General features: G+C 46.4%; 2 protein-coding genes across 2 annotated transcripts in view; one reads left to right on the plus strand and one right to left on the minus strand.

Moving 5' to 3' along the window:
- Positions 1–2,122, plus strand: part of LOC132445757 (nephronectin-like) — a 5,062-nt gene extending 2,940 nt beyond the window's left edge. Inside the window, exons 5-9 of the mRNA XM_060035881.1 lie at positions 265–345; positions 681–779; positions 926–1,106; positions 1,373–1,454; positions 1,586–2,122. Coding sequence (XP_059891864.1) covers positions 265–345; positions 681–779; positions 926–1,106; positions 1,373–1,454; positions 1,586–1,672 — 530 coding nt within the window. The 3' untranslated portion in view covers positions 1,673–2,122. The remainder of the gene's footprint in view (positions 1–264; positions 346–680; positions 780–925; positions 1,107–1,372; positions 1,455–1,585) is intronic.
- Positions 2,123–4,114: 1,992 nt separating this feature from the next.
- LOC132475697 (phosphatidylcholine:ceramide cholinephosphotransferase 2-like) lies at positions 4,115–10,701 on the minus strand. Its single transcript, XM_060076957.1, has 6 exons — positions 10,157–10,701; positions 9,819–9,936; positions 9,572–9,629; positions 8,133–8,228; positions 7,549–7,715; positions 4,115–5,792 (listed from the first exon to the last, which is right to left on the minus strand). Exons 1-6 carry the CDS (start codon positions 10,699–10,701, stop codon positions 5,616–5,618), a joined length of 1,161 nt encoding a protein of 386 aa, XP_059932940.1. The 3' UTR covers positions 4,115–5,615.
- Positions 10,702–12,500: the final 1,799 nt, after the last annotated feature.

Below are 12,500 nucleotides of genomic sequence, written 5' to 3' on the forward strand. Positions count from 1 at the left end.
ACACACACACACACACACACAGCATAACACACACGCACACACACACACACACACACACACACACACACACACACACACACACACACACACACAATAATACACACCATGACACACACACAAAGCATAATACACACCATAACAAACAAACACACACACACACACATATTTCTCAACACCAATGTGTGTGTGTGTGTGTGTGTGTGTGTGTGTGTGTGTGTGTGTGTGTGTGTGTGTGTGTGTGTGCGTGTGTGTGTGTGTGTGTAGTTCCTCGTCAGAATACCCAGGTGTGGGAGTTTGATTTTGACATTGAGCTTGGAAACACAGCAGAGATGAGAGACGACCCAGGTAGGAAACTACAGCCATACTCTGATAATAAATAACACTACACCAATGCTATTTTCCTCAATATTATTCTCACTATTGTTCTCACTAGTTATTTATGTTTGTGCGTGCATGTGTATCTATTTCTATGTGTGTGTGTGTGTGTGTGTGTGTGTGTGTGTGTGTGTGTGTGTGTGTGTGTGAGTGCATGTGTGTGTGTGTGTGTGTGTGTGTGTGTGTGTGTGTGTGTGTGTGTGTGTGTGTGTGTGTGTGTGCGCGTGTGTGTGTGTGTGAGTGCATGTGTGTGTGTGTGTGTGTGTGTGTGTGTGTGTGTGTGTGTGTGTGTGTGTGTGTGTCAGCGTCTGGAGTGCTCCACTGCTCCATGGACAGGGGAGTGTGTGATTGGCTGTCAGACAGAGAGGGTGACCTGGACTGGAACCCTGTACAAAGCTCATCAGGTAAAGACACACATGCCCACGTACACAAAAGACAGGGAGAGAGAAGGACGTTGTAACTAGCGACTGTCTCCCTGTCTTTCTACCTGTCTATCTGTCTGTCTATCTCCCTGTCTGTCTGTCTATCCGTCTGCCTGCCTGTCTGTCAGGGGGATGGTACCTGTCTGTCGCCGAGCTGAAGGCGGGGCAGAGGAGTGTACGAGGTGCTCGATTGGCCTTCATGTTAGCCCCGCCCGGGAACCAGGAAGATATGTGTTTCTCCTTCTCTCATTGGCTGACGGGACATCATGTGGGAGGACTACAACTCTTTATCAGGAAGACAGGAAGCAGGTAGGAACCAGCACAACCACAGTCTTCTACTGGTTTAACTGGGAGCTGCCCAGTACAACCACAATCTTCTACTGGTTCTACTGGGAGCTAACCCATACAACCAGTTGTCTACTGGTTCTATTGGGAGCTGCCCCTTACAACCACAGTCAGCTACTGGTTATTCTGAAACCTGACCAGTATATCCATGTTTATTTGAGAGCCACAGTAGCGTTCCCTGTGTGATTGGCTGATACACATATCTGCCTCTGTTTGATTGGCTGTCACAGGTATAGCCCCGCCCTCTGGAGCAGGACAGAAGGCCAGGGTTGGAAGACCACACTGGTCAAACTGGAGAGAGACACAGAGAGAGTGAGACACACACACACACACAAACCCACACAAAGTCACTCACACACAATCTTTTTCCGAATGTCTCTTCACATGTGTGTGTGTGTTTGTGTGTGTGTTTGTGTGTGTACACATGTGTGTGTGTGGGTCAGGTGTTATTAAGGGCTGAGAGGAGGAGGGGTCAGAAAGGTCAGATCGCTGTTGATGACATCACACTGAAGAGTGGACCCTGTCGATGACATCACTCAAGTGGGTGGAGTTTGATGTCAACTTCAAAGGACCAATGGGCATGGCCCTTCGCCAAATCCGAATCATTGGAGGCTGTTTCATCGCTCACTGTCATGCATTAATTTATACATTGTTTTCAAATGGATTTGTTATTGTTTTTAATATGGCTTCGTTGTTGATTGGCTGTTGATTGTCTGTTGGAGCAGAGGTCTGTTGTGTTTTTTACCGGACGACTCCAGTTCATCTGTTCAGCTGCAAACAAAGAAAACTATTCCACAGTTGACCCTCTCATAAAGTGATACAGTATAATATTATATTAATAATATAGCATCCTATTATGTTCATGATCCATCGACAATAGGCTGGTGGTGTTTATACTGAGCTCTGTGTAACATAATACTGTACTGCAACGATAGGCTGCATCAGCCTGGAGGTCACTAAATAAAGACGATTTAAACACATATGATGTCACTCTAGAATCGAAGTCTGTGAATCCCTGGCTTGATGGAGTCCTGGACTCCACAGACATTTAGTAACTCCCATTCATTACAACATGCAGTGAACTTCCACACATTACAACATGCAGTGAACTCCCATTCATTACAACATGCAGTGAACTCCCATACATAACATGCAGTGAACTCTCATTCATTACAACATGCAGTGAACTCCCATTCATTACAACATGCAGTGAACTCCCATACACAACATGCAGTGAACTCCCATTCATTACAACATGCAGTGAACTCCCATACATAACATGCAGTGAACTCTCATTCATTACAACATGCAGTGAACTCCCATACATAACATGCAGTGAACTCTCATTCATTACAACATGCGGTGAACTCCCATACATAACATGCAGTGAACTCTCATTCATTACAACATGCAGTGAACTCCCATACATAACATGCAGTGAACTCTCATTCATTACAACATGCAGTGAACTCCCATACATAACATGCAGTGAACTCTCATTCATTACAACATGCAGTGAACTCCCATACATAACATGCAGTGAACTCCCATTCATTACAACATGCAGTGAACTCTCATTCATTACAACATGCAGTGAACTCCCAATCATTACAAGATGCAGTGAACTCCCATTCCTTCAAACATGCAGTGAACTCCCATTCATTACAACATGCAGTGAATTTTCCATACATACCAGGCAGTGAGTGTTGGTAGAATCGACTGAATACAGGTGTACGGGGGGCGGCAGATAGGAGGACATGTGTCTGATGAGCTAATGAGGGGTTTCCACCTCTTTATGGACAGACGAGGAAGTGAGAGGGAGGGAGAGAAAGAGACAGAGGAAGCAAAGGTCAGTGATTTTCCCCTTAACATCTGTTTGAAAAATGTGGGGAGACTTTGCTACACGCGCACACGCAGACACACACACACACACACACACAAATACATACACACAGACACACACAAAAATACATACACACAGATACGCACGCACAAACACACACACACACACGCACATAGATACATACAGATACACACACAGATACACACACACAAAGTCACGGGGATGACGTCCCACGTAAAGGCGTGACGGAAAGATTAGCACCTCAGAGGGATAGATTCCTGCGTTTAGACACACACCTCTCTCTTACACACACACTCTGGGAGCAGCAGTGTGTAACAACTGCTTCAGGTTGTTAGATGTTGAACCTGTAATTACCAAACACCCAGTTCTCTAATTGCTCCCTTTGTCTCTCTGTGTCCCGCTACTCTCTCTGTAGTCTTCTCTAAAATCTCTCTGTTCTCTGTCCCTCTTTCTCTCTGTTCTGTCTCTCTACTCCCTCTGGCTGTTAGGCTCCGTCTCTCTACTCGCTCCCTGTGCTCTCTAAATATCTCTTCCAAGTGCCGAGTCATCAAACATATGGTCAAAACAGAATAAAACACACAATAATGAAATCAACAAATTACTCAATCCAATAAGATAGAATGGAAAATAATATAATGGAATAACTCCACTTGACTCTCGAACAATTACATTTGTGACTCTAAAAAGGCGCCCCCTTCTGGTCATAAGGAGGTACTACGTGGAACCAGAACAACCACACATGAACACTCTGAACTCACCAGAGTGGAGATCCTTTCGCTTAAATGAAAGGATCATTCCTCTCTCCCTAAACACTCATCTCACACCTCCATCACTCCTCTATCCCTCCTTCATCAGAACTCTATCACTCCATCTTTGCTCCAACACTTCAAGGATTCTCAAAAAAGCATTAGCTCAAATTTGTTGATGTGTAATTATGCGTGTGTACGTTTACGTGAGAAAGGTTAACGCATGCAACCAGATACCCAAGCCAACGTGTCACACACTCACACTATTCACCCACATGTGAATTATAGCAATTGTAAAAATGAATCTACTGAATCATGTGGTTCAATATCCAGCATTAGAAAGGAAACGGGTCTTTGTGCAGTTTCATAATAAAATGTGTTCACAAGTTTATTAGTGAATCATCAGCTCTGTCGGCATACACGCATCCCAAGTACAGAATGCAAGCATTAACATTAGAATTGTGCTGCTGTGTCATTGGTGTAAACAGTGTGTTAAACATAGTAGTCTGGAGCTTAGAATACTGTGAACGCAACGCAGACAGAATTTGGACCCTGCAGCTTCCAGTTGTACATCCAGTTGAAAACACTGCACGTTTATAGAGGTTCCCTCTCCGTGGCAACGCATCAGCATCCTAGCACGTACCACGAGATAGTACAAAATGGCAGACATCTTGGGTGTACCATTGGAAATGACAAGGACAGCGGTGCAGACATCTTGGGTGTGCTATTGGAATTAACAGGGCTAGAGGGGGCAGACATTTTGGGTGTACTATTGGAATTGACAGGGACAGAGTTGGCAGACATCTTGGGTATACTATAGGAAATCAGTAACGATTTAAAACAAACAACCAAAGGTCCAACATATTATTCTGCAATCATGTTACAGTGACAGGGGTAGCTCAACATTTTACGTTTTCAACAACACAAGGTGGTAACAGTGTCACACAATGAAGCATCATCATATATATTACAACAATAACAGTTTTACTCTTAAATAGAAACACTGATGCACTACTAAACGAAGGAACCAACTGTTCCTTAATACTTTGCATTGCTTTAAGGCATTTATGAAGGTCATTGTGAGGTCACACACACACACACACACACACACACACGGCTGGAGAAGGAAATTATGGTCACCAGGACGCTTCAGGTTTTCAGTCCACACTCAGCGTGGACTGAGTGTGAAGATAATGGTTACCGGGTTTCTAAAAAGTTGTGATCCAAAGGCAGGGGTTTCTCAGTCAGGTCTTCTGTACCCACTCAGGTTAAGACAGGAGCCGTGGTTGAGAGTCCTTATAGTTGGTCAGCCGAGTGAGCCGAGGAATCTCTCGGCTGGTTGGCACGAGAGGTAAAGAAAGGGCACAAGAAAGTATTTTGGTTGGCACGAATCCCCGTCTCCATGGCAGCAGGGGTACATGGCTAGCTCGTCGGTAATTCCGCGATCCAACTGGTTCCAGTGTAGAGGAGGAGGCAACTGGCCATTGGTCTGCTATTGGTGGGAAGAAGGCAGTGTCCTATTGGTCGGCTGCAGGATTAAGCTGCTCTTCAAAAAGTATTTCTCAGAATTTGGGAAATATATTTACTTTCCAAACGACGCCATATTTGACAGGCTTTTGTCAGGCTTCAGAGAGACAGACACAGAGCAACGTGTTCTTACACGGACCAGGTCGACGTGATCCTGGTCTTTTAGAGAAAGATTACTCCTATCTGAACCAGACTCGGGGACAAAGGGCATGGACTGTATGCCGTTCATTGTGCAGAACACGACTTCAGCCAGAGCGCGCCCTGCGAGACGAGCTCCAACCCAGCCCTCTCTCTCTCTCTCTTTCCCTCCCTCCCTCTCCCTCTCCCTCTCCCTCGTCACTCGTCCCGTGCGGAGGTGTCCACGCTGCGGTAGCGCTGTGTGCAGGAGGAGGGCAGGGTGATGGGCCAGGAGAACACCACCGGCACCGGTTCCAGGACGTTGCGCTCCAGGAAGTTGAACACGGGGTTCCACCAGGTCCTGGCCAGCAGGTTGTTGGGCGCCCGCCGCAGTGCCTGCGCACAATGTTAGCCGTTAGCATTAGCAACGACAACATGATTGAATGATAAAATATGAACACAGGAATGGCTGCCTCCGGATGGCTTTTAAAGAGCCAGAGAGCCCCAAAACGTTTTCTATTTGCTTAGGACAGGGATGGGCAACTGGCGGCCCGCGGGCAGCATGCGGCCCGCATCCTCACTCAGTGCGGCCCGCATCCTCACTCAGTCAGGCCCGCACATAATAAAAAAAAGAAAAGAATAATAATAATTGATCGAGTTACAGAAAACTCGGTCAAGAAAGATGAGAAGAATTCATAGAATTCGAAGGCAAACCCATGCGCCTAGTTTGCTTAAAAGCGATATCAGTCATTAAAGATATCCACTTAAGTCGCCACTACAACTACTACAACTGCTTGTTGGGTTTGAGTTCATTGAGTTGTTGCACTTAATGTTGGGCCACTGTTTTTCAGTTTTTTTACTTCATTGAATGATGATGTATGTGAGCCCTTTGCACTGATAAAAATACTGACCATTCATGTGGCTGTTTGAGCATGGAAAACATGAAATGAATGTATGTTGGTTCAATTAACATACCGTACATAGGTTATGATTCTGGATGATTTTTTAGGTAGTGGCCATCCCCAAAATGCACCAGAATACAGGAAATCATATCTACCAAATTCAAAATTGTGTAGCTTCTCTCAGCTCATGTTTAGTTGAAGTGTGCAGTCATGTGGCCCTCCGATGGTTATGATGAAAAATGTGGCCCTCTTTATCATGAAAGTTGCCCATCCCTGGCTTAGGACATGGTGATACATCTCTCATGCTCGTCAACAAAATGAATCAATCTTAGCCATTTCATAACTTACTAAAATAAGTTTTCAAATAAGTAATCCTATGTTTTTTCAAGTCTTCCAAATCACCATGCAAACGTCGCTCATTAAAACGCTCAAACACAAGGACAGTACTAAAATTGTATTACAAAGTTGCCATAGGTCGTAAAAATCTCATTGTCCCAGTTGAAGCAGTGGGTTCACTTGCTCTTTAAGTCTTTACCAGTGTATGTGTGTGTACTCTGTGAGTGCATTGTGTGTATATGTGTTTTAGCCATGGAGTGTCACATGCCGTGGTAGGTGTGTGTGCATACGTGTGTGTTAGCCATGGTGAGGGGAGTGTGTGTGCATACGTGTGTGTTAGCCATGGTGGGGTGAGTGTGTGTGCATACGTGTGTGTTAGCCAGGGTGGGGTGAGTGTGTGTACATACGTGTGTGTTAGCCAGGGTGGGGTGAGTGTGTGTGCATACGTGTGTGTTAGCCAGGGTGGGGTGAGTGTGTGTACATACGTGTGTGTTAGCCAGGGTGGGGTGAGTGTGTGTACATACGTGTGTGTTAGCCATGGTGAGGGGAGTGTGTGTACATACGTGTGTGTTAGCCATGGTGAGGGGAGTGTGTGTACATACGTGTGTGTTGGCCATGGTGAGGGGAGTGTGTGTACATACGTGTGTGTTGGCCATGGTGAGGGGAGTGTGTGTACATACGTGTGTGTTAGCCAGGGTGGGGTGAGTGTGTGTGCATACGTGTGTGTTAGCCAGGGTGGGGTGAGTGTGTGTACATACGTGTGTGTTGGCCATGGTGAGGGGAGTGTGTGTACATACGTGTGTGTTAGCCAGGGTGGGGTGAGTGTGTGTACATACGTGTGTGTTAGCCATGGTGTGGTGAGTGTGTGTACATACGTGTGTGTTGGCCAGGGTGGGGGGAGTGTGTGTACATACGTGTGTGTTAGCCATGGTGTGGTAGGTCCAGAAGACCCGGGTGGTGACGAAGTACCCCACCACTACGTCGACGCTGTAGTGCTCGTGGCCCACCAGGATGCAGACCACCCCCGAGGCGCTTAGCAACCAGCACAGCCAGCGGTACCACCACAGCCGCCGAGGGGAATCTGCACACACACACACACACACTTTAATCCCGTGCTCCACCAGACATTGTTTATCAGCCCAAGGCAAACAGACCTCCAGCTATCAGCCAATCAGATCCTCACTCTCATGTGAATGTAATTAGCCAATGAGAAGCATGTGGCGTGTTGCTAACCACTCAAGAGGAAAGGAAACAGGGGTGAGGAGGGTAACAAGAGGTTAGGATGAGGTTGCAGAACAGTACATGATCTGTTCGGAGGCAGTGGCTCTCTCTCTGTCTGTGTGTGTGTGTGTGTGTGTGTGTGTGTGTGTGTGTGTGTGTGTGTGTGTGTGTGTGTGTGTGTGTGTGTGTGTGTGTGTGTGTGTGTGTGTGTGTGTGTGTGTGTGTGTGTGTGTGTGTGTGTGTGTGTGTGTGTGTGTGTGTGTGATGCAGGACTCACACTCAGCGATGAAGAGGTAAGCCAGGGTCAGCATAACGGTGTGTCCACTGTACAGGAAGTCCCCACACATGAGGTCGGAGCCGGTCAGAGACAGACCTGGAGAGACGAGACATTCACCACCATTACTGTTGCCATTATACCGGCCCTCTAGATCTTGGTTAGAAATAAACTGGTACCACTGGCAGTCAGTTCTGAAGGTCTGACACCACAGTCAGGGACTGAGGGTCCATAGACCCTCAGTCCGTAGACCTCACGATATTGGTCTTATACTAAGATACTACAACTCAAGATGATGGTCTTATACGAAGATACTACAACTCAAGATGATGGTCTTATACTAAGATACTACAACTCAAGATGATGGTCTTATACTAAGGTACTACAACTCAAGATGATGGTCTTATACTAAAGGTACTATAACTCAAGATGATGGTCTTATACTAAGATACTACAACTCAAGATGATGGTCTTATACTAAGGTACTACAACTCAAGATGATGGTCTTATACTAAAGGTACTATAACTCAAGATGATGGTCTTATACGAAGATACTACAACTCAAGATGATGGTCTTATACGAAGATACTACAACTCAAGATGATGGTCTTATACTAAAGGTACTATAACTCAAGATGATGGTCTTATACGAAGATACTACAACTCAAGATGATGGTCTTATACGAAGATACTACAACTCAAGATGATGGTCTTATACTAAAGGTACTATAACTCAAGATAATGGTCTTATACTAAGATACTACAACTCAAGATGATGGTCTTATACTAAGGTACTTCAACTCAAGATGATGGTCTTATATTAAGGTACTACAACTCAAGATGTTGTTCTAATACTAAGATACTACAACTCAAGATAATGGTCTCATACTAATGTACTACCACTCAAGATAATGGTCTAATAAAAGGTACTACAGCAACATACAAGTGGAGATGATGGTCTAATAATAGGGGAACGTATACCAATACATTGAAAAAAGAAAACATTTGTAAATTCAAAATGAACCTAAACCAAAATATATTGTTCTAAAACGAAGCGAAAGAACACAAATATCTTAAGCACAATTCAAGATATTAGTAATATCCTAAGGGAACGCCCAACTTAAGACATTGCTCCACGGTCCCTTAGTATTCAGTGGCTGGCACCAGACACACACAATAACTTAATCTTTAAGCCAAAAACCAATATCCAAACTCCTTCAAACGTTGTGTAACGTGGCGTCGTTTATCTATACCGATAAAAACGTCTTGCTTTCCATCGACGTGTGCAGGTATCCTAGTTTATCTGTCCCCCGTTTACCCTTAGAAGATTGATTCAGAGAACCAGTTCACTGCTCTCCAGTTGCCCTTAGCATTCATTGCCTCTTAACCCAAGATGACCGCGGCATCACGTGAACGTCTTGGTTACAAGGAGGGACTCTTACCTCCACCAGAGATCAGTTGAAGAACCCTCCAGATCTTCCCTGTAGAGTCGTTGTACAGCTGGACAGAGTGACGGGCAGATGTGTGGAGAGATGAAAAACATTTGAACAAAACACGGTCATCTCGATCTTCGTAATAGCACAACATTCATGTCCATTCACTAACATTCCTCCATTATTCTGTCTTTTTGTGTCGCATGTACGATCACCCTGTCTCTCGTTTCTGTGCGTGTCTCGGTATGTGCGTTACCTTGGGAGCACAGACCATGTGCTTGCCCGGGACGGGCAGGGTGGTGATGTACATGGTCACACAGCGGTACATGTACAGAGTCCCAATGAGGAAGAAACACCGCCGCGCTACGATAGACCTGACACACACACACACACACACACACACACACACACACACACACACACACACACACACACACACACACACACACACACACACACACACACACACACACACACACACACACACACACACACACACACACACACACACACACACTTCCCCGAGTGAGTAAGTGAGTCTCTTGAGTGAGTCCGTGTCTCAAAGTGAGGAGGACGAGTGCGCCGAGTTCTTACTTGTGCTTGAGGAAGAGCCACTGTATGAAGAACAGTCCGACCAGCATCAGCCCGTTGACCTCGGTCACCGTGAAGGCCCATGGCACGCGGTCCATGTAGTCGAAGAACTTGTCGGGCAGCGGGGGGCTCACCGACTTGTCGGGCACCCGCTCGTGGACGAAGGTGATGATGACGGTGGTGAAGAGCAGGTTGAAGAGGGCGTAGAGGAAGGCCACGCCCGTCTTCCACCACTCCCGCGGTAGCCGGTTGGCGCGCTCCTGGGGCACCGCGATCTTCACGTAGTCACGGTGACGCTTCAGGCCGCTGTGCAGGCAGCCAATCAGGCGGCTCCGCGAGTCCTCCAGGCTGGCGGACTTGTGGTCGCCGGGGCGACGGGCGCCACTCGGCCCGCGCGGCACCCCCGACGAGGGCGAGGAAGAGGAGAGGTTGCCGTTGGCGACCAGGTGAGTCATAGGAAGGGGAGGTGAGGGGTCCACTGTGATCAGGGTGACCTCCAAGTTGTTCGGCGCGTCATCCGTGTCCTGGATCAGCTCCGAAGTGGCCATTAGCAAAACGCACACCCGCTGACCTGATGCTAACAGGAAGTCCGTGGATGAACCATTCAACAATCACTTAAATAGCGGCCCGACCAGGCATGGTGCTTCTGTGTCGTGTTGGATTGGTTAACCTGGTCTGGTATCCACTACTCCGGTCTGGCAGGTGTGGGAAATCAAACACGTTATCCCAGAGAGGAGAGGAAGAAGAGTCAGCCCTGCAGTCAGAGAGGAACAGGGATGCATGAGTGAGGTCTGCCGACCAAACCCAGAGTAACAGCTTCCCACTTAGCTTGCTGCTGCTAGCTCCCAGAGACTCTCCAGAGGCTCGCTACTGGTCACACCAGTTAAACAGCGCTTTTTTGATGCTTTACGAAAATGTTTTTAATAGCTAGAGCGCTTTACCGTTGACCTCTAATAGGAAAACTCCGAAAACTGTCTGCGACTTCCTCTATCGTTTGATTCGAAAATAATATTTCTCACCTTTGTCTTCAACAGAAGGGGAACCGATACTCGAAAAGGTTCAGATGTTACTGACCCACTTCTCACACACACACACACACGACGTCACAACACACACACAGACACACACACAGCTTTGTTTGACTTTGAGTAACCCAAGGAAGGCACTCCTTAAGTCACAGACACACCCACAAGGTTAATGTTTAAACAGGTAAAGAAAGGGAGCAACAGGTTTAACAGCATCGAAAAAAGGAACAGGGGGCGGGGAGAAACGTTGTGATAGATTCTTTTTAATCACATTAAGAAAGAGAGAAAGTGAGGAAATAAGTTACACAGACGGTTCAATTTTAGTTTATATCATTTTCAGACTAGTCTGAAGGAGATTTCACACACACGTGCCCGCGTGTGTGTGTGTGTGGAGAACAGATTCTAGTAATAGTGATTAAGTATTACTATAATTATAATATAAAAGTTACGTTTCAAGATGTTGTCAGTTGTCTCACGTATGTCAACGTCACAATATTTCCAGGCAAATATAAAACCTTTTGAAAAAACAACACAATGTTTGTATCCTATAGAGAGAGCCGAGCTAATACTGATCCAGCGATGAGCAGTCATGTCCCGGTCCAACAAAGCCAGCATGAACAAGGAAGGAACACAGCCCAGGCTTACTGGACCTAACTTCACAGTCATCCTCCTGACGCATGGACATTAGACACATGGGGACAGTGTCCCACTGTGCTTTAACCCCTATCTCCCTTGAGCTTGGTGCATTTCAGATGTGTAGGGATTGGGAGGACACGGTCCGAGCCACTTTACCTGGCAGCCAGCTAAAGAAGCTCACGCCATACAAACACCGGAATTTAAAACCGGTAAAAACACACACGCAAGCACCACAACACACCTGTCGAGAGGTACACGGCGTCTGTGCTTCTTATAGTCATGAGTGTGGGACCTTCCATTGCCCAGAAATGTAAAAGACACAGGTGAGGAAACCCGCGCACTAACCTGTTGAGGGAGGGAAGTCGTCTTTAAACTTTTTCTTCTTCTTTTTCACCGTCCTACTGTTGGACTCGGTGTGCTCGGCCTGGCCCCGCCGATCTCAGCTCACCCTCCAATAAAACAACGAGGAGCAAGTTCTTGCGGACGCGCCCTTGTCCATATTTGGCAGCCCCGGCTCTCCTCCCCGTTGACTCATCAATTAGCTGTCAACCTAGCCGACGTTCCGCACGAGATAACAGAATGACGCACAAGGAGCTATTGAAACTTTGTTAGCTGGAATTTAGCTCAGATGTTAATCAATGACTTGAGATTTCTGAATTGATTTGGGCACCCATCCAGTCAACGTA

Source organism: Gadus macrocephalus, chromosome 17, assembly GCF_031168955.1.
Source record: "Gadus macrocephalus chromosome 17, ASM3116895v1".
In the NCBI taxonomy this organism is placed as follows: domain Eukaryota; kingdom Metazoa; phylum Chordata; class Actinopteri; order Gadiformes; family Gadidae; genus Gadus; species Gadus macrocephalus.